At 35.7% G+C, this 20,911-nt stretch overlaps 1 protein-coding gene across 1 annotated transcript in view; it reads right to left on the bottom strand.

Annotated features, from left to right (window-relative positions):
- Window positions 1-5,038: 5,038 nt before the first annotated feature.
- Window positions 5,039-20,911, bottom strand: part of PLA2R1 (phospholipase A2 receptor 1) — a 112,174-nt gene continuing 96,301 nt past the window's right edge. Inside the window, exons 21-30 of the mRNA XM_028113111.2 lie at window positions 18,203-18,320; window positions 17,388-17,518; window positions 16,883-17,030; window positions 13,004-13,242; window positions 11,267-11,435; window positions 9,735-9,875; window positions 9,119-9,235; window positions 7,792-7,968; window positions 5,378-5,410; window positions 5,039-5,253 (exon numbers count right to left, since the gene is read on the bottom strand). Coding sequence (XP_027968912.1) covers window positions 5,039-5,253; window positions 5,378-5,410; window positions 7,792-7,968; window positions 9,119-9,235; window positions 9,735-9,875; window positions 11,267-11,435; window positions 13,004-13,242; window positions 16,883-17,030; window positions 17,388-17,518; window positions 18,203-18,320 — 1,488 coding nt within the window. The remainder of the gene's footprint in view (window positions 5,254-5,377; window positions 5,411-7,791; window positions 7,969-9,118; window positions 9,236-9,734; window positions 9,876-11,266; window positions 11,436-13,003; window positions 13,243-16,882; window positions 17,031-17,387; window positions 17,519-18,202; window positions 18,321-20,911) is intronic.

Here is a 20,911-nt window from a genome sequence, read left to right as displayed (position 1 = left end):
TCACAGATAAAATTAATTAATTTCAAATTGCTAGAACGAGTCAGGATTTAGCATGAATCCTACTATTATTATACTCAGACATACGTGCTGAGAAACTCTGGTAGAGATTGCTGGTGCTCATTGTAGTTGGTTATCCTCACCTTCCTGAGCACACTGGGAGACCTCTCAGACTTTCTTGCATTTAGGTTGGACAATGTGACTAGTCTGGCCAATGATATGTGAGTGGAAGTGCCACTTAAGGATGCAGAAACTTAAGAGTTCTCTACTCCTTTTTCCTGCCATAGTATCACTGAAAGCCCCATATTCCCGAGGTAGGGACATGGAGCCTGGATCTATGAGTTATTGCTTGGATGTGAACTTCCCTGGAGAACCAATGGAACCATAGCAGGCTTTGCATGACCAAAAAAAATAATTTTTGAGTTTTGTTTTGAACCATTAACATTTGAAGGTTTTTTTTTTGTTTTGTTTTCACAGCATGCCCTAACCTATCCTGACCAAAATAAAAACTTTCTTCATATTAATAAGTAGATGGGAATGAAGGGGGGGTTGTTATAGCAATACAATTTCATTATTTGAATTATTTTCTCATTTGTGCCCAAAGTCACGGTGATCCTACAATAAAAATCACTTTTTGTCATCTGTCAACTGATAATTTGATTATGTCCTTCTTGAGTTTTGTTTAAAGCAAAGAACTGGAAACAGTCAAGTTGCAAAAGGATTTGTTACCCAGTCATTAGAGTGATTCACTTTGTCAGTTTCCTAGAAGTAAAATTAACAGGCTTTCCTAAGACTTTTCAGATGACTATTAATTCTGCTCTTTCACTCATAGGCACCGCTTGTTTTATCTGATATACCAAGTAAGGTTGGGGAAATGATATTGCTAATGACATTATAGTTTTGTCAATACTATTTTTCTATTAAAATGTCTTTATCTTATTAAGTGCTTTAATCATGACACTAAAGTTGTCAATTTAGTTTATTCAGGTGATGAAAAATATTCGTCATAAAACTTAATAGGTAAGGCCAATCTTCATTGTCAAATCCCTGAGCGAAATAAGACAAATAAACATTCAGAAAAAAATCTGATTCTGTTTTTCAGTTCAATGAGCATGTTAATATTCACCTGCACTTAGAAATCTAAGACAGATAAAGCACAGGGCTTTGTCATAAGCTTTTCATCAGGATAAGGTAAGATGTCAGATTCTTTTTTTAAAAAAAGATTTTATTTATTTATTTGACAGAGAGAGACACAGTGAGAGAGGGAACACAAGCAGGGGGAGTGGGAGAGGGAGAAGCAGGGAGCCCGATGCGGGGCTCGATCCCAGGACCCTGAGATCATGACCTGAGCCAAAGGTAGACATTTAATGACTGAGCCACCCAGGCACCCCAAGATGTCAGGTTCTTATATCTATACTCCCTTTGCTTTCACCAGAAATTTCCCCAGAAATACCTTCTCTGGCAATAGTTAGGGGCTGCATGAGATAGTCTTAAACAAAAGTAGTAGTTATCATTTCTCTTGTTACTCTGTATAATGCGTATTAACTTAGAATATCCCAACATGGAATTTCTCACTCATCACTTCATCCTTTCATCAAAAAATGTATAAACACAGGGAAAGACATGAGGCTTTATACTGGTTTTAGAATTCCTTTATTAAAAGAAGCTTCATTAACATCATGACTTTGAATTTTTTCCCTTTGTTTGGTGCCATGAAGGATTTTCCCAAGATAAAGCATCATAGCAAGATTTGGGGTGAAAGCCATGTTTTTGTTGTTGTTGTTGTTGTTTTGTTTTGTTTTCTAAGGTAGAGATAGGCATTTGTACAAGAGAGGTGGAAAAGAAGAACCAGCATGACACTATGCTGTCACATGTGTTCTCATACAAGTTAATTCTAAGAAAGAATATATATGAAGGTTAAAGATTCTGGAAACTGAGCTCCTTAAAAATATCCACGGCCCTCTGTTCCTTGGAAATCTTTATGTACTTTCAGGGTATGTGTCCTTAGCATGAAGACTGTTAACTTAAAGAATGTATTTCAATAGTCCACGAAAGCTACATACTTAATCAAAGATAGGTCCTAAGTTAGCTTCTGTCAGGTAGAGGTAGGAGACCCATTGGAGGACTCCAAGGCCCTCTAAGTTGGAGGCCCTCCTATATAGGAGATGCCTGGACCCATGAATGCAAAGTCCTCCTGCAAAACCACTGTCGATGAGAAATAAACCTTTGCTGTGTTCAGCCACTGAGATTTTGGGATTGTTTGCTACAGCACTTAGCCTCCCCTAATAGAGTAACTGATGTGCTAGATAGATCTCACTACTGCAGAGATGAAGTGGCCTTGTATAGCTGCAGTGTTCAGGCAGAGAATTCAATGGGAGTCACAGCCAATATACTGAGGGTAAGGCAGTGCCAGGGAGAGCCAGAATGGAGCCAAATCAAAGAGAATAGACTACAGATTGCACCAACTACAGGCTTCATATCTGATGCCAGCTAAGTTCCCAGGAGTGGGGCCAGACAACTACCCTCAGTGGACACAAATAACACATATTTATAGTCACTTATCACCTTCTCCCCCCAGTACTACAACAACACAAGTTTTCATATATCCAACACCATTCTGAGGAAGAAAAGGAAACTTCTAAAGACTGTTTATCTAAAGAGATCATCTAATCCACCCTTGATAGGAAGTGGAACTTTCAACTGAAGAAGCATTTAAACTAAAAGAGGACTGCTGGAATTGGAAGAGCCCAAGGTATATTTAATTGTAAAATCCAAGATTTTCCATTACCCAGAGTTATGGATAATAATTGATATATTTTTTTTTTGGAGAGGGGCACATTAATTATGTGTGAATGAGTTTGTGACCCTGATGCTTTTTTATTTTTCATGCTATAGCTATGAAATCTAGTTCAGATTAAAAATAGATGTGCAAAAAGTTTTTTAAAGTGCACATCTATAAATAAAACATAATATTTCAGTACTTTCTATTTCTGAAATTTCAGTAATGGGAAGGAGTACATGATCTTGTCCATGGGGACAGATTCTCCAGAAATGTAGCTCAATACTAAATAGCAAAGTACAGAGCATTGACAAACAGAGCAATTTCTTTCTGCAAAACCACTTTATTAATGACATACTTTGTCAAATTGCTATGTGTGACTATTCCACTTCAATATACCTTGACTAGAAGGATAATTGATTAGCAGTTTTTACCAAGCCCACTGAAAAGAACAGAACTTTAATTTCACTTGACAGATTTTTAAATCAGGCTTTTATACCACCTGGTTAGTTCAAGCCAATTATTCTTGTGAGTTCTAAATAGACAACCGCTACATAATAGAATATCTTTTAAAAAATGAAGTCTCAAAACTTAAAAAAAAATATGGAAGTAGATCGTCTTAGTGAGTAAGCTACACACCAGTAGCAAAGAGCCACTTTTGGAAGTTGTATTAACTGTTTCAGGCCACGAGGACTCCACTCTTAGGGTATGTTCATCAAATTCTATTTCTAAGGATGATGGCTTTTCACTTAGAGATTCACTCATCTTTTCTCCCAGAGCTCCACCTTGTGACTAGTGGCCACTAGTTTTCAGGGCAGCAGGATGTAATAATTAAAACGCACACTCTGGGGAGGCCTTGAGATTCCCCCAGTTCCTCTCTATCACAAGACCTTACTTAATTTTCACAACCACCTGGTATTTTCTACTTATGAATTTCTTTACTGGATTTCTCTCACTTTCCTCTCACTGGAAAATAAGTGACATAAAAACAAGTTCTCATTAATTTGCTCACCCTAATCCATCCGGTTTCTAGAATGGCATGTGGTTCTTCATAGGAATGCAGGGAACAATTATGGAATGAGTAAACTTTAAAATGTTTATTCTGAAGTCACTTTTCCATAATGAGAAATTTGTGAAGGAAAGTCAAATCTGTGATATTCAATTTGTGGACAGTATCATGCTATTAATCACTATTTACCAACAGCATTAACTAGTCCAACACAAACAGAGATGGTTCTTAAGAACCATAGTTTACTAAATAGAACACCCCACATAAACCCGTTTATATAGCAAAAGTATCTAGATTATAATTGGAGAGTCATTTATTTAGTACTTCTCAATATATCTTCTAGTGTGGTTCTAATGGTACTGTAATTCATATCTTCATTTTTCCCCCTTTAGATTTAAATTATATTTTATATTTTTTAGTTGTTAGGAGAGTTATATATTATTTTATACCTTTAGTTTTAATAAAGGCCATGAGTTTTAACTATAGCAAAACTTCAATAAATTCCTTTAAGCTTATCTATATTTTAAAATAACAAACAGTCATCATTTAGTAAATGAAGGTTTTAGGCCACATTATGTAGTTGCTTATGCAAGTGTGCTGCTAACCAAGACTTTCCCTATTTAAAGACAGGTAATTTTTCTTCTTTAGTTGGAGAAGTCAGAACTAATAAAAACAAACATCACCCTAAATATTAGTTTAGAGCCCAGAATATGTGAGTTTTAAGCTTAGAAATTTGTTTTCTAAACCCTGATGCTAAAATGATTGAATTAGAAAACAAACAAGAAACCTCTCAGAAACCTTTAACTTTTTGTCTTGTGTACAAGCATAGAGTTATAAAATTTGTTTTGCTTCCTCTCTTTTTTAATGAAATGAGTGTGAGTAAATGTCTGAATAGATATCAAATTAGTTTGAAAATTCTTTTTAAATTTCAGTAGAAACATATTAATACAAAACCTATTATTCACATTGGTTCGAGAGTCTTCAATAGGGAGTAACTTTTAATAGTTCTTGTTTTCTGACTAGTAACCATTGTATAATTTCCCCATTTTAAGAATAGATCACAGTTTGGGGAAATGAATAAATCAACACCCATCTGATTTGGTTACAGTTCAAAACCAGTAATCAGTTTAAGAATAATTAAAATAGTGACACAATTCACATTATAGTGGCATCTGGTATGTAAAGGAAAATGCAGGGGAGACTCCTCTTGTCTTTAATTATCGTTAGGGCTATAGCATTCTCTGAATTCATTGTTACTGGTCATTCTTCTCAAGATCACAAATGAGAATATTTTCTTCCAAATGTACTGTACTGAAGTTGGCTGTAGGGTAGTAAGGATTCCTAAACTGTGCAAGTCTCCTGAAGATACCTCTATTGTGCTTGTATATGCAGAAGGAAATTGTGAAAAGTGCCAGAATTACTATCAGTGTCAATGCTACTGCAAGAGGTACAATACTGTGACTTGGTCCTGAAAAAAGATGAAAAAAGGAAAAGTTCAATGACAATGAGTTAGGATAGATACTGTCACATAGTTACTTTCTATATTATTATTTCTAAGAGAAATCAAAATGTTCTGTACTGTTCAAACCTACCTTTTCCTGAGTGCTCCTTTACTGGGTGAATATCTAAAACCAAAAAAAACAAAACAAAACAAAAAAAAACCTGAGATGAAAATTTTCTTTTAATTCAGCAAAATTATGTTATTATTTATAGCAGGGCTCAGCAAACTATGGTTCATGGATCAGATCTGGTGCCTGTTTTTATAAATAATGTTTTATTGGAACTCAGCCACACTCATCCGTTTATGTATCATCTGTGGCTGCTTTCACGCTACAATGGCAACATGACAGAGACTATATGGCCCCCAAAGCCTAAAATATTTACTGTCTGGCCCTTTACAAGAAAATTTTGCTGACCCCTGATTTATTGTAATCATTATCATTGCTCACAGACACATATGCTGCTTTTTTTTTTTTAAGCTGAAAAAGTTCCATCCAGTCTCAGCACTGTGCTGCAATAAAAATACAAATAAAATATAGTCCCTGCCTGCATGGAACTAAGTTTTTTTAAGCTCTGAGATGGAGTTTGTCCAGCAATGATAATCTCTTTACCTCCACGCAAGGATTTTCAAATCAGCACCTTCTCACCTTTGCGATCTCAAGAAACTTGGGAAATGAATAATAGCTCCCCCATTCAAAAAATTGGAGGGTTCTGTTTGAGGATTTTCTACTGTAGAAATGTATCTCTTTCAAGTAGGCTCTATCTCTAAATTTGAGCTCTGCTATTTTTAATCTAGGTAAAGATCCAGAGAAATATGTAGAGAATGACTCAGAGGAAGATCAGTAAAAGGATTGCGAGTGGAGAAAGCGCCTTGGTGCAGTACTTACGCCCATTCATTCTACACACTTAAAAGAGATTTAAAAGAAACATTGTCACCAACAGCAAAACCACATTAACAAAACTTGTTTTTGCATCTTAAAAATAATACCACATACTTTTTCGTAATACTATTGAAAACATATATTATGTGTGTGTAAAGACACTTTTTAAAGAAAGACTTAAAAGAATATTTATTCTCTGGATGCATGCAGTGGGCAGATATAGAAGGAGCATGTAGAGTCAGAATATTTGGAGCATGGTCCTTGATGTAGCCCCAGTTTGGACAAGTGCTTTTCTCATCTGTAAAATGGGAATTTTGTACCTGCTCCACTGCCTTAGGAAGTTGCTGTGAGGGATGAAAGAGGTGTCCTCTATACTATAGGAAGCTTTAAAGTCCTGTACAGACACGAGGTATTTCTGATCTGTTCTTGAAACTGAATGCTATTGATCGCTTGGGCACACTACTTATTAGGCTTAGTCATGTTTTCCACAAGAGTTGCTATCCACACTACTGGGCTTAACCATTGGTGCAGACACCTACCAGTTTTTTCTCCTTCATTCCCACCCAGTGTCTAATCAGATCACCAAAGCCTGATGATTCTCTTTTCCCATTTCTACTCTTCCTCGTGTTCCTAGTTCTATCATTCAAATTACAGCTGCATCCCTTTACATCTGGATGAGTGTGATTTCACAGCAGGTGTCTACAGAACACATAGGGTTTCCCTGTCTTCTTCACCATGAAGTCCAGCTCTTGAGACTGGTACTCTGCGAATGGATCCTACATTACTGTCCAGTTTTATTCCCATCACCACCTAACGTGAGCCCTTTACTCTAATATAAGCTTATTCTCAATTGCTGCCTTTAGTCATACTGGGACTTTTGTCTAATATGGCTTCCCTTCTCTATTCTCTTTATTTTTTGGGATTCCAAAACCTTATCTCTTCTCAGAAACCTTCACCAGCAGCCGAGGCCACACCAATTCCTCCTTCTCTGCAATACTGGCATTTAGAAATGTTGTGATTATTATTAAAAACACATTTCTACTGTTCATGATCATTGTTAACATCCTATCTTAGAAATCTCTGTATTGTTTGCAACTGACTAGAATTTTCTGGCTTAGATTTCTAAAATTATTATTTCTTTTTATCACCACAAACTATGTAGCTGAAGATAAAGTTAAACTATGACTTTTATAATATATTATGGCTAGCAACAGAGAATCACATCTACTTATCCACAGCAAGAATATCTAGGCCTAGATTATATTTTCTGGGACCGAAGATGAATCTTAAAATTTCTGAGTAGCAGTTGCCAGAATAAGCGTTAATAATAAGCTGGTTAATATTACTAGATCTATTTTTTTGAGGTTAAACTGCTTTTTTGCCCATTAACGGCTAGGGTGACACTGGAAAGTCATAGTCTTTATAATGATTTTTTTCTTCATATTAGAGAAAGGAGGAGCTGAAATGTCCTCTGACTTACTTGATGTCGAATAAGATGATAATGTTAGAATCTATCTGAATACTCCCCGAATACTTGGATTTTCAAAGCTTTAAATGCTAAAGAGGTGGGTCAACATTAGTCAGGGTAGAATCAAAATGAAGAATTATCCTCTGGCTTTACCCACCTGCTCCCATTTTGCATATAAATCCTTTTTTTTCTTGACATGGGGATAACTGCCATACTCCTTCGGGGATCCTCAGGGCAATACATAGATGGGATTTGACATGATCCATCTCTGGCTTCCGAATGCCCCAATTTGACTGGTCTGTGGGAGTTCCATCAAACCACTTTGTGGTTTCATCTGTGGAAAAATTGCTGACTTACTATGAATTATATGTACAATTATCAAATACACTAAGACTGGAATGAACCATAAAAAGCAGCTCCTCGACTTAAGGAGACTGTCTTCTTATCTGATGCAAGCAACTCAGTAGGTACAGTCATGAACTCAACATCAAAATGTAGGTATTAGTGAATTTGCCTTGTGAACAGCTCTTTCCATTTGTTTTAGATATACTGTTTTAATTTAGTTCATTTAGAATATCATCTTTCTTAAGGTAACAGTGTGAATTTTGAAATATTCCCTAGCATTATAGTCAATTTAAAGAAATCATTTTAAGTCCTAACATCTATATCATTGCAAAATAGCTCACTTTCTAAAATAATTATACAGTGAATTTCCTTAAAAAGCAATCCACGGGTATACTAAGGTGTGGGAGCAATGATGGAGTCCATCCATGTGTAAGCAATAATGGGGGTACATTGTCTGAAAGGATTTAAAACCAACAATAAAAGTAACTAAAAGTCGGTCATCTTTTTATTGTCACAATGGACTAGAAATTCTAAACGATGTCTGTGATTGAAACACTCCCCCTTATCAGAGTGGCCCCACCTTCCACCTTGGTATACCACTGTAATAAGTTCTCCATACCAATTAAGATAATTTTCTTTATAAGTACTTTCAACAACCATCAATTACATAGAGAGAAGAATGCCATGCTCTCATTTGATCACAAACCCTGGTTTTTATGAGAAGCAAATAATTTTAATAGCACAATTTATCCCTGAAACATTTCTATAACTCTGTTGTGCTCTTATAACACTGAGGAATAATCTGGGTATTTTCAAATAAATAGGGTTTTGTTGTCTATGACTAAGTCTGTGAACACAAATTTCCATCCAAGAATCTTCATGATGTGAGGGTAAGTATAAGATAAACTTGTTGTTTACTTGTTTTCATTTTTGGTATTGTAGGATTATTTCAAGGGACACAAGGGTATAGAAAAGGGTTAGTGATATTGTCTTTGGAAGAAATGGCTTTAGGATTCATGCTATTTTTCACAGCAAATGTATCCAAGAAGAGCTTTCTGGTTTGCAGATGCCATTTTCATCAATCTTGACCACCATGTATTTATTTATGCCCTCTCCTCTTCTCTACCCAAATCACTTACTGTCACCATCAAACTGAGCATTCAACCAAACCATCTGGACAGAAGAACCAAAAGCAAAAAGCTCTTCTAGGAGAAATGAATTTTCATCCTCATCCTTGATTGTTAAAAGATTAGATCCTATAAAAGAAATAAGCAGTAAATAAGTATTTGTGTTTATGTGTAATACAATTTTAAAAATCTCTCCCATACCATAATTTATAAAGCTCAGTCTTTGCAGAGTGAAAATTTCTATTGTAAATAAGTGATTTTTGATTAAAAATTTAAAAGTTATACCACATTTATTAAAAGATACAAGGTTGTGCTTAAGAAATCAAAGCATAGAATATTAATTTTAGGGAACTTTAAAAATTTATAATTCAAATGCATTCAAAAGGAACATTTTCTTGGGAAAGTGTAGTATTCTGAGACATCATTTAGGTTTTCAAATTCTATCCTGGACATTGAATTTCATAGATGAACCATCCTCAAACAAGCAAATTCAATAGTATTTATTTTTTCAATTTTTTTGTTGCTCCTAAAGTCACTAAATAATCAGACAAATGAAGAAAACCACATTGTTTACTGAAATGTCAAGAAGGAATGCATTGAAAGCATTTTACCATCACAAAAGAATTACCTTCCTTTTTGCAAAATTCATGAGCAGCCTCAAAACTCATACTGTCTAGGACTGTAGAAAAACTGTAGCAATTACTTTTGAATTTTATCCAGGGAATAGAAGTTTCTGAGCACAAGTCTGGGTGTCCATATGGTTTTGTTTCTACGAACAAAAATCAGTTATGATTTTAGGGTGGTGACTGGGTTCATTTATTAAGATAAACATTGCACTAAATTCTATGACAGACTAAGATAAATATGTGTAATGAGATTTTCATGATAATACTCTGAAAGAGTGGGTTTAATAAAAATGATTATAAAACCAAGACTGGTTTGTAGCATTTCTGGCAAAAATAATCTTTACCTACACATAACGGTATATTAATGCATAGCTTCTTAGTCTTAATTTGGGTGCTGCATGGGTGCTGCTGTCTTTCCTGTTTATAATTGGTGTCCTAAAGGTTGGAAAAACTGGGGCATGTGATTCATAGAAATACTGGAAACTGAATGAAGTCAGCAAGAGGCACTTCCAAATGTACAAAGTGTGATCTGTGCAGTGCTGAATATTATAGATTTAGAAAATCCTCACCAGCCAATCAACCTATGAGAGAAAAATAATGCATTCAGTAAAGTAACATAGCATAACAAAACATAATACATAACTAAGGGACATTTCAGGTGGACTTTGCTTTAGAGGTCAAGCATGAGAGTCAAATCCATGCTGAGATCCTAATTGTGTATGGCTGTGGGCATGTTACCTAACCTCCTCACACTTTGGTTTCTTTATCTATAAAAAGAGAGCTAACAACATCTTTCTTACCTGAGAAATTTATTTTTTAAAATTTTTTCTTCTAAATAATCTCTATACCCAACATGGGACTCAAACTCCTGACCCTGAGATTAAGAGTTGCATGCTCTACTGACTGATCCAACCAGTGTGCCCCTACAAAGAAGTTTAAATGAGCTAGTGTCTGACACTTCTTAAACACTCAATAAATGCAATGCTATTGAAAAGGGAAGGATAACTTTTATGGTGTTTTAGAAGCAGAATTAGCTTTTCCTTCATACGTGCTCTTAATGCGGGTTTCTAGCCTGATCTCCCACCTCTTCTTACTGGTACCCTGCCATGCAGGCAAATCTCAACACCAGCTTTGCTTTATACATGTTCAGTTCTTTCTTCCTTCCATATCTTTGCCCAAACTTTTCTGCTCAGAATGCCTCTCCATGTCCCATCTTTGTCTGACTACATCCCATCTATTCTTCAAGGCCAGTCTCCATAGTCATGTCCTTCAAGAAGTCTTTCTACTTATTCTCAAGTGGATATGATATGTTCTCTTTCCTGCTAATCCCCACAACACTTGCTACCTCTTTTCCATCATTTGGTAGCCCTGCCTGGTATAATAGTTATTTGTTTGAACAGCACCTAGCAGACCAGAGGCTTCTTGAGGACAGATACTTCGTATTACTCTTACTCATAGCTCCTGCTTAGCACAGTGCCTTGCACACAGTAGGTTCCCAGTATGTATTTATTGAGTTGAATAAAATTGAACCTACCAGTAGGTACATGACAAATTGCTCCTTGAAGAAATGACTCACAGGCTGTGCTACTCCAGCGCCCACTGGTGTCAGCAAAAACACAGTCACCCAAGATGGATGACTCATCATCTTTCCAAAAAGTGAAGGAAGATTTGGTTCCATCTGACCAGTCAAAATTAAGACCATTCTGTGGAGGGAAATTGAGCCATCATTTCCTTGCTAGGACTGCTGGTGGCATTACTCAATGCTGTTTGAGCAGCCCTTACTTCACACATAGATTTATATTTCCACATCTAGACTTATTTTTCAGGGGGTCTAGGACAGCTTGTGAATATGGCCTGACAAAAAGAAATACCTGTCACAACAATATCTTTTTTAGTTTTTGGGAATCCTTGGTTCCCTGCCACCATAATTTCCCAGTAAGCAATCAGAGCGAAATTGATCAATATCTTGTTCTTGACACCAAAACAAATTTCCGATTGATCAAAGATTCATACATAAAATTGAAAACGTAAGTGCTAAAGAGAACTTGGCTAAATATTTTATGCTCTTGATGTGGGGAAAATCTTTTCAAGTCTGATACAAAATCCAGAGGCCATAATGCAAAATTGACTACATGATGTTAAAACATTATGTAATGCAAAACTACAATAAAACAACCATAAAATGCCATTCTCTCACCTATCCCAATGGCAAGGATTAAAATTTTGATAATATCCAGTATTGGTAATGATATGAAAAAATGACATGTTATCATAGTTGTTGGCATGTAAATCAGTACGAATTTTTGGTGGGCAATATGGCACTATTTCTTAAAATTTAAAAGTGTGCTTAGCAATTTCTCTTCTAGGAATTTATCCAACTTGCACAAAGATGTTTGTTTGTATTATTTGTAATTGTGAAGAACTGAGAAGAACGCAAATTTCTATTCAGGGGAGAATGGTATGCTATATCCTTATGTGGTGCTGTCCCAAAGAGTGTGTTGGATTTTTATGTGCTGACATGGAAAGCTGTATAAGGCATATTAAACAAAAAGCAAGTTTAAGGACAGCACATATAGTATGACCTCATTTGTACTTGAAAAACAATATAGATATTCATTCATTATGTGTATATATGTGTATAAGTAGAAAATTTCTAAATGACACACAAGAAACTGTTTACAAGTGATTATCTTTGGGGAGTAGAACCAGAGGCTGGGATAGAATAGATAGATTTTACTTTTCACTACTTTGAGCGTATAATACTTTTACTTAAAAAAAGAGAAAACTAAAAAGGTCTTACTTTCCAAAATACATCCTGAGAGGGAGAGAAAACCAATGTGTTAAATTCCAAGGGGGTACTGAATTAATTAATAATCACATTTCTAGGCAGGAAGCATGATCCATTTTTCTTGGGGATTTCTTAAATGCAACAAATTACTCAAATGCAGGTGCTTGAGTTTAGGATGTGTTCCATTGCCCACATGAGGCAGTATCCCCAGATACCCAGAAATTTTCAGAGGACCTTTGAAGGGCATTAATTCCCAGAAATTAGGCAAGTGGATGTATACTCTAAAAAGGTATACCCTTAATTTGTAGTCGTAGGCTCTTCATAAGGTTGGTCAGTAGTTTTTCTATAAACCAATTACTTAAATGTTACATTTACTATTATTTCTGGGAATTTTTTTGTATTAATTTCAGTTGCCATATCACTAAGGAGGTAGATGTAAAACTTACTTATGCAGGGATGTTCCAAGGGATTTAAGATACCTACATCTGCAGTGAATAGTCCAATCCAGTGGGCATGTCCTAGCCGGTTGAGGATAACAGTGAGGAAGGACTGGTGATACTGATCTGTAATGCTGGCCAATTCTGCTCCATGCATTAGGCAGGTTTTTATTGCTGTATACCAAGTCATATTTGCATTAATTATTTTGTAAGTTCTGTTCCCATATTCCAAGGTATTGGGGACTGGATACATATCAGATGTATTTATGCTGTGTCCAGAGGTATCTAGAACAAGAACAACAAAAAAATCATTTTTAGCATCTGGTTGAGAAAGAGGAAAGGCAAAGCTTAGTTTGGATCCCTGTCATAATGGTCCATTCTGTGGTTAACGTCAGAGTTTTCCACCCCAGAACTATTTCAAAATGAGGATAATACCTGAAAGCATAGGTGATGCTAAAGAATGAGAATGTTTAGGAAATGAGTGTCTTTAAAAGTATACACACATAGGGGCACCTGGGTGGTTCAAGCATTAAGCATCTGCCTTCGGCTCAGGTCATGATCTCAGGGTCCTGGGATCAAGCCCCGCATCGGGCTCCCTGCTCAGCGGGAAGCCTGCTTCTCCCTCTCCCACTCCCCCTGCTTGTGTTCCCTCTCTTGCTGTGTCTCTGTCAAATAAATAAATAAAATCTTTAAAAAAATAAAAATAAATAAAAGTATACACATAGTTAACCATTTCTCGATTTCCTATTTTTTTTACTGTCCCTTTTTAAACTGACCACTTTGATGGAACTGATCTCCTTAGGCAGGTTTTATTCCACTCCGTACACCCGGCCTAACACACATTGCTCTGGCAGAACTTACTTACTTACTTACTAAGAGAATATTGACATATATTATGTCGTCATATACAATGTTGCAGACATAATTTTACAAGTGCATTTTCTCAAATACCACCGTTTATTAAATTTGAGATTGCATGATAGTTGCTATCATGTTTAATGTTTACATGCATAAATTCTAAAAATAAGTTTTAAAATTACATTAATAAACACTTAAAATATACACAGTTCCATAAAGACTTCCTACTAATATGTCACCTATCAGAGTCGAGATTTACAAATTAAAAGGCAAGGTTTTCCCAGACATGATCAGTGGTGCTTTCTTTTTCATGAGTGACAGATTATGTGACAGCTAAGCCCGTGTTTTTACACGCAAGATATTTCCTCTTTAATATGTGCACTTGCCTTTTTGTTCTATACTATATTATGTACTAGGATAGGCTTATTTTAGGAAACCTAAAACAGAGAAATAAGACAAGAATTTCTGAACTGTCTGATCCAAAGTAGCTGGAATATTTCCCTGTTTACTGGTTTTATTACATTTGGGGTTGAAAAGGAGCACGCTGAAGTGTAGACAGGTCAGAAGACCTAGGAATCAAGCCCACTCCTGACTATACAGGGCTAAGTGACGTTGGGAAAATAAGTAATCCCGCCAAACCTCAAATTTTTGTTCTGTAAGAAATGAGTAAGGCCTTCCTTAGAGGGGTGTGGGTAGGATTCAGAGATAACCATATAGGGCACTAATTGGAATTCAGTATTTAGAACATAGTACCTGGAACACAGCAGGTGCTCAGTAAATGTTGGTTCTTTATGCCAAGTAAAAATGGCAAAATGGGAATTTGACTTTTACCTGAAAATGTGACCTCCATATAATAGTAGATCGTATTGTAAAACCAAAGTGAAATTAACTTATTTACCAACGAAATTGTGATGGAGTACACTTTTATACCTGTTTATTCTTCACTAGGGGTCTGTATGCCAGCCTATGTACCAATTCTAAGGTTATTTTTTTAAAAACCCAGTATAATATCATGGTAGATTTTTAAAAATCATAATAATTGGTAAGATTAAGGTAACTGAAATTTTTCATATGTGTGACGAAAATACCAATTTGATTGTTTCCCCCAATATATATCTGTATTTTCACACATATAGAATTCTCCATGTGTAATTGATTCCATCAAACTTCAAAACATAAGTGATTTTGAGCAACATGATTTTGCCACCCATTGACCTAAAAAAGAAAGAGCTATTGGAAACCACATCCCAAAATGGGGCTCTTGACTTTGTCCTTGTCTCCCTGTTATTTAGAAATCTTTATCTTTCAGGCAGTTAGACTTTAGGCTCTAAGTCCAATGTAAGCACATATTTATATGGCAAATAAAGAAGTGGAGCATAATTTGGGCATCTATTGTAGGCTACCGGAATTTGTGTAGTTACATTCTTCTTCCAGACCTGCACTATCCAATATGGTAGCAAATGCACTATTGTGCATTTGAAATGTGGTTTGTCTAAATGGAGATGTGTTGTGAAATACTGTCTGGATTTCAACGACCTACTACAAAAAAAAAAGAATGTAAGAGATCTCATTAATATTTTTTATATTGGCTATACGTTGAAACGATAATTTGCTGGATGTATCAGTTTAAATACGTTATTATAATTATAATTAATTTCAAAAAAAGAATTTGTGTAGTTAAATAATATATTTTTTGGAAATAATAATAGAAACAACTATCATTTGTTAATATGCTGGCAAGTTGCTAAGCATTGTATATACATAGAGTCTGTGAGATAGTAATTATCCCACTTGACAGATGTGGAAATCAAGTTCAGAGAAGATAAGAAACTTCACTGACAGTTATTTACCAAGATGGGGAAGGAACCCAAGTAGGTTGTGAACTCCAGTGCCTATACTCTCAACCACAGCTACTTTATACTATGTCTAAAAGAACATATACATTGTTAGTCCCAAAACTATGAGACCTCGAATATGTTATTTACTTTTTCTAAGCCTCAAGTTTCTCATCTGTTACATGGGGAGACTTTTACCTACCTATCCTAGCATTGTTGGGAGGCTTTTATGCCTTAATTCTTCTGAAGCCAAGGCACGGTGCCAGGTATATCATAAGTGTGTAAGTACATGGTATATTGATATTTCTTTCCCTACAAAACTCTACTCTTCTCATAATACTCTTGCTATAACTGACTGGGTATCTTCATTCAGTTCCCGACTATTATTATGTTTAAGTGATAACTGTGAATTAGGAAATGGCGCTTCCCTGGAATTGCTTTTCTGGGGATGACACTTAGTGCATTAAAGAGTTCACATGCATGCAACACTAAGAGGTATAATTAATATTCCAAGTAAGTATATATACCACAGCCTGCCCAGAGTTCCACCCAGCTCCAGACACAAACTATGGTTTTCTAGAGTAGAGTACTCAATGGTTCAATCAAGCAAAAATAACCTTTTTTATTCAAATACAGGGAAGCCTTGCACTTGGTGAAAGCATGAGGTATGAGCTATTGTTGTTGTTCTTGCTGTTTTTATTTTTATTATTCAAGGTCACTTACAGTGCATCTGCCCTGATCATCAACCCCCCTGACTGTGTGTAATAGTATGGCTTTGGTATTTCACACCAAAAGTCACTGGAGGTTCTGATCATCAGCTCTAGTAACATGCTACATGCCATATTTAGCCACAGAGGGCATTTTTAGGTTTCCAAGAAAGTGGGAAATATTAGTTTGTTTATTTCTCTGATTCTTTCCCAACATTTTCTTAATGTCTTTTTCATTACCTGAATACACTCATAAATCCAGAACAAGGCAATTAAGCCATTTAATATGGCCAAAATGGATGCATAAATGTGGTCATCTCTCAAGCGGTCTCTGTAGTCTTTGGAACCCCACTAAAGAGTATAATCCTGGGGTAGTGGAGATTAAATGAGTAAATATATGTAAAACTCAAAAAGTGCCTGGCACTGGTAGTTATGAAAATGACAGTCATACAGTGTGTAAAACAAATATGGAAGAGAAGAGTGGGGCATAGAGATGAAAGGAATAAAAAAGCAAATGTTTCTTACCCTGTATTCTTTCACAAACAAACCCATGACCTTCTTTGCCACAGTCTTCAAAATACCATTTTCCAGTGAAATGAACATTAGTATTACTTGATAGCAAGGCACAGAGAGTAATATGTTTTTGAACTTCAGTGGTGTTATGACTTGGAATCTTTAAAAAGATACATATGTTTTTTTAAAAAATGGTAACATATAGCATTATTATAACACTGATATTTTTATCAAGGACAATTTAAAAAATTCAAACAGTATTATTCCTTTATTTGCATTTAATTAACCTGTTCACAGATCACTTCATAACCTACAAGATAAATAATTATTGTGATAGTAATTACATTAATGGAACACATGAAAATGATATGTAATTACATTATTAAAATTAATATATTAATAACAGACTAATACAAATTTATGCCTATAAAGTATAGGAAGTAAAAAAATACTTTAGTAAGTATCAAATAGGATTTCTTGGTAAAATGATTTCTAAAAAATAAATCTGAAAACTTACATTTATTACATCAAATGGAGACCAGTTAGAATATGCCACAGGCTTTCCATTTACCCATTTTTCATAATTATCATTTTGTAACCCTATCCACACATTAGTGGTCTGGCCAAAAAGATTCATAGTAATGAAAGCTGAAAAACAGGAATACATTATCAAATTTAATACCATATAAACCATTTGGGTAATCATAGAATTCTGTTTATAGTTATGATTTTATTTAAATGACAGCAAAACTTAATTACCAATCAGTTGTAGGAATTTGTTACTTTGTTCTTATTAAGGTAATGCAGTCTCTTTCACTTCTGTTTCGGTTTAAATTGACAGACATTAGCTGGCTAAACCTGGGATTTCATAATATTATTAACAAAACTATTTCCAGTGTTCATTCAATGCCTTTCTAAACAAAAGAGGATTTATCTACTATACTTAAACTGAAGTATACAGTTGCCTAAATATCAAATACAAGTGTACAGGTAAATCTAAAGGGATCTAAAAATTATACCATGCAATTATAAAAGAGTATACCTCAGATTATGTTAGCCATTTTGAAATACAGATCATAAATATGTCCTTATTTTTTCCACTACTACTGGGGAGACAAAAACCTCCAAAAATCAGCAGTTTATAAGCAATGCAATGTAGTTTTACAGCTGTCATGATATAAGCCTCATAGGTTAAACTGAAAACTTATGTGTCATCAGCAATATAATACTTAAAATGTGGATTTGGAAATATTAGTATTTGGGGCGAACATTATAATAAATATTTGAATAAAAAAGGTTATTTTTGCTTGATTGAACCATTGAGTACTCTACCTTGCTCCACCTCATTTTCAATGGCGACTAGTGCTCCCCCTTCTTCAACACAGAAATCTTGAGCGGACGTCCAGTTCTTCCAATCACTCGGGTCTTTGGGGATTTTCACCAAAAGGCACTTTTAAAAAATTTCCAAAAAAAAGCATTCATTTCTATATTTTTCTAAATGAGTTAAAAACCTCCCAAAGACACTGGGGATCAACCTTTAGAATTCTTTATACTTTTCTGAAGCAGAAATGACTCATTTTTTTCTTTTAGCTGCTCCAAAGGTATGAAAGTAAAACAGAGGACCAGCTTTTAGGGTAAGTCAATATTTGCATGCATTTGTATCCAGCAGGAACAGAAGCAAGGATGTGTTTTGTTGTGCAGGATATCAGAACAATGTCTTCTGCTCAGTGAAAAACAGTATTTCTTTTTAAAAGGAGCCAGCCTGATTGCAAAGGGTATAGTGGTAGATTTAATTTTTTTAAAAATTTGGAGGTAGCAATTAATAGCTTAGTTCAATTTTATTTACAAATACACTTCCTCACTTTAAGTGAGAGAGGAATACTAGGGAATCAAACCGCATCAGGTATTTAAATTCACTAATTACTTGAGTTAGCGATGTGGTTTTTAAGTCCACAAGGAAGAGCCAGAGAAGAAAAACATGAGCACAGTTGGAAGGGAAGCAAGGGCAGAACCAAGGAAACCTAGGAAGGAGAAACAGAAGGCTGTGGGATTTGGCAGTGAGAATTGATTGTTACTCATGAGAGAATCACGTCTGTGGCACGGCAGGATTAGTCATTATGGGGTGAGAAGTGGCACAGTAACTACTGGACAGGTCAGGTAGGGTCAGTGAAATTTAAACATGTTAATAGGGCCAGGTGGAGTCAGGGGACAGGGAGAGATAGAAAAGACAGGCTATAGGGGATCAGGCAAATTTCCAGAGAAGTCAGGAGAGACTGTATACAAAGGATTTTCCATGTGGACTATTCTCTTATCAATGAACACAGGCAAACCCATTCGTTGATAGGTTAGATCTCAAGATTTCGCTACCGAGAAAACCCCAGTTACAAGACAATTCTAGGCTAGTGTGGAAGCCTACACTTGAGATAGCATCCTTCCCCATCCTCCTTTGGAATGACATCTTTCCTCATCCTTTAATTTCTATATTTGTCAGTCCCCCCACCCTTCCCCATCATCATAAAATCCTTAAAAAGCAGAGAGACTTTTCTTTGCTCTTCTCTGACCATCACAACAAAGAAGTTCCCCAGTAAATATTTATGGGACATAATAAAAGCCAATAGACCCCTAACTAGTTGTCAAATGACGTTCTCAGGCATTCTAGATTTAGTCCAGTGGTTCCCAAAGGGGAGCATTTAATAACGTCTGGAGACATTTTTGGTTGTCATAGCTCAAGGGGGGAGCTTTGCTATCGGTGGGTAGAGTACAGGGATGCTGCTAACCATTCTATAATGCACAGGGCAGTCCCCTCATAACAAAGAATTATCTAGCTCCAAATGTCAATAGTGCCCAGGTAGTTCTTTTCAGAACTTAATCCTGATCATGTCACTCTTTAGTTTAAAACTATTAGGGATTTTCAATAAATAAATACATAATAAATAAAACTATTAGGGATTGTCCACTATTTTTAGGATAAAAACCAGAAACACTGATGTAGCCTGGAGTTACCAACTAACAGAGGAAGTACATTTTCAATTCTTCTGGTCCTCTTTACCTTGTTTGTTTCACAAAGAAATGGAATTGGTTTTAAAGGATTTTAATTTTATAACAACTATTCCTTTACCTATTTCCTTTCATTTTGTCTCTTTTCTCTAATTACAAATTCCAAAGAGTGGCACACACTAATTATTAGGCAGTCTTATCATTTAATGTGAATTCACCTTGTGTTCAGATAGTCACACTAATGAACCATTCATAAATACCAGTGAACTCATTGGTTTAGTTAGCTCAATAAATCTTTCCACAAAACACACACGCACGCACACACGCGCGCCCCCCATCCTACCCTCCTACTCTCCCATCCCCCCGTGGCCTCAGCCACAATTTACTAGCTTGATTATTTCCTATTCCCACAACGTCATTGTTTCTAAAAAAACCCCAAAACATATTTACTAACACAGTTTGAAATGGTGTCATTAGTAATTAAAGCAAAGCAGTAAGATGAAGTACAGCACTCTTAATTTTAAATTGTTTATTTACTTATTAATTTGCAAAATGTGATCAAGTTTAATGCATCTCTTATTATTGCTGTGAATTAAGGATATCCTACTGTACTGCAAACAAGTTTTGAATATAAATTCTTCTTTTTAGTCTCGAAGTCATTTCCAGTTCAAAATTTGAAAATGGAATTTATGACCTTTCCCCCAAACTTGGTCCTTTTCCAGTGGTCTTACTGATGTTGACTGGCAAAGTCAGCCATGTATTTATATAAGCCTGACACCTGGGAGACTTCTTGCCTTCTCAGTCCATCCCCCTTTCAATTGCCATTTAGACATACATCCCATTTCTCAGAGTCCTCCCCGATTCTTCCCATTCCTGCCACCTCACAGCCTTCACTATCTTAGCCCAAACTACTTCTCTCTTCCCTGGACTATTACAACGGCTTCCCAACCACTCTTAAAACCTTCCTCATCCTTGCCTTCCTCCAATCTGTCTTTGCCATCGCAACTTGAATGATTCTTTTCAAAACTCAGCGCTGATCATGTC

Source organism: Eumetopias jubatus, unplaced genomic scaffold (genome assembly GCF_037043125.1).
Source record: "Eumetopias jubatus isolate StellerSeaLion01/CBP00866 unplaced genomic scaffold, mEumJub1_p1.0 scaffold_3, whole genome shotgun sequence".
Classification (NCBI taxonomy): Eukaryota; Metazoa; Chordata; class Mammalia; order Carnivora; family Otariidae; genus Eumetopias; species Eumetopias jubatus.
This window is presented reverse-complemented; position numbering and strand designations above follow the sequence as displayed.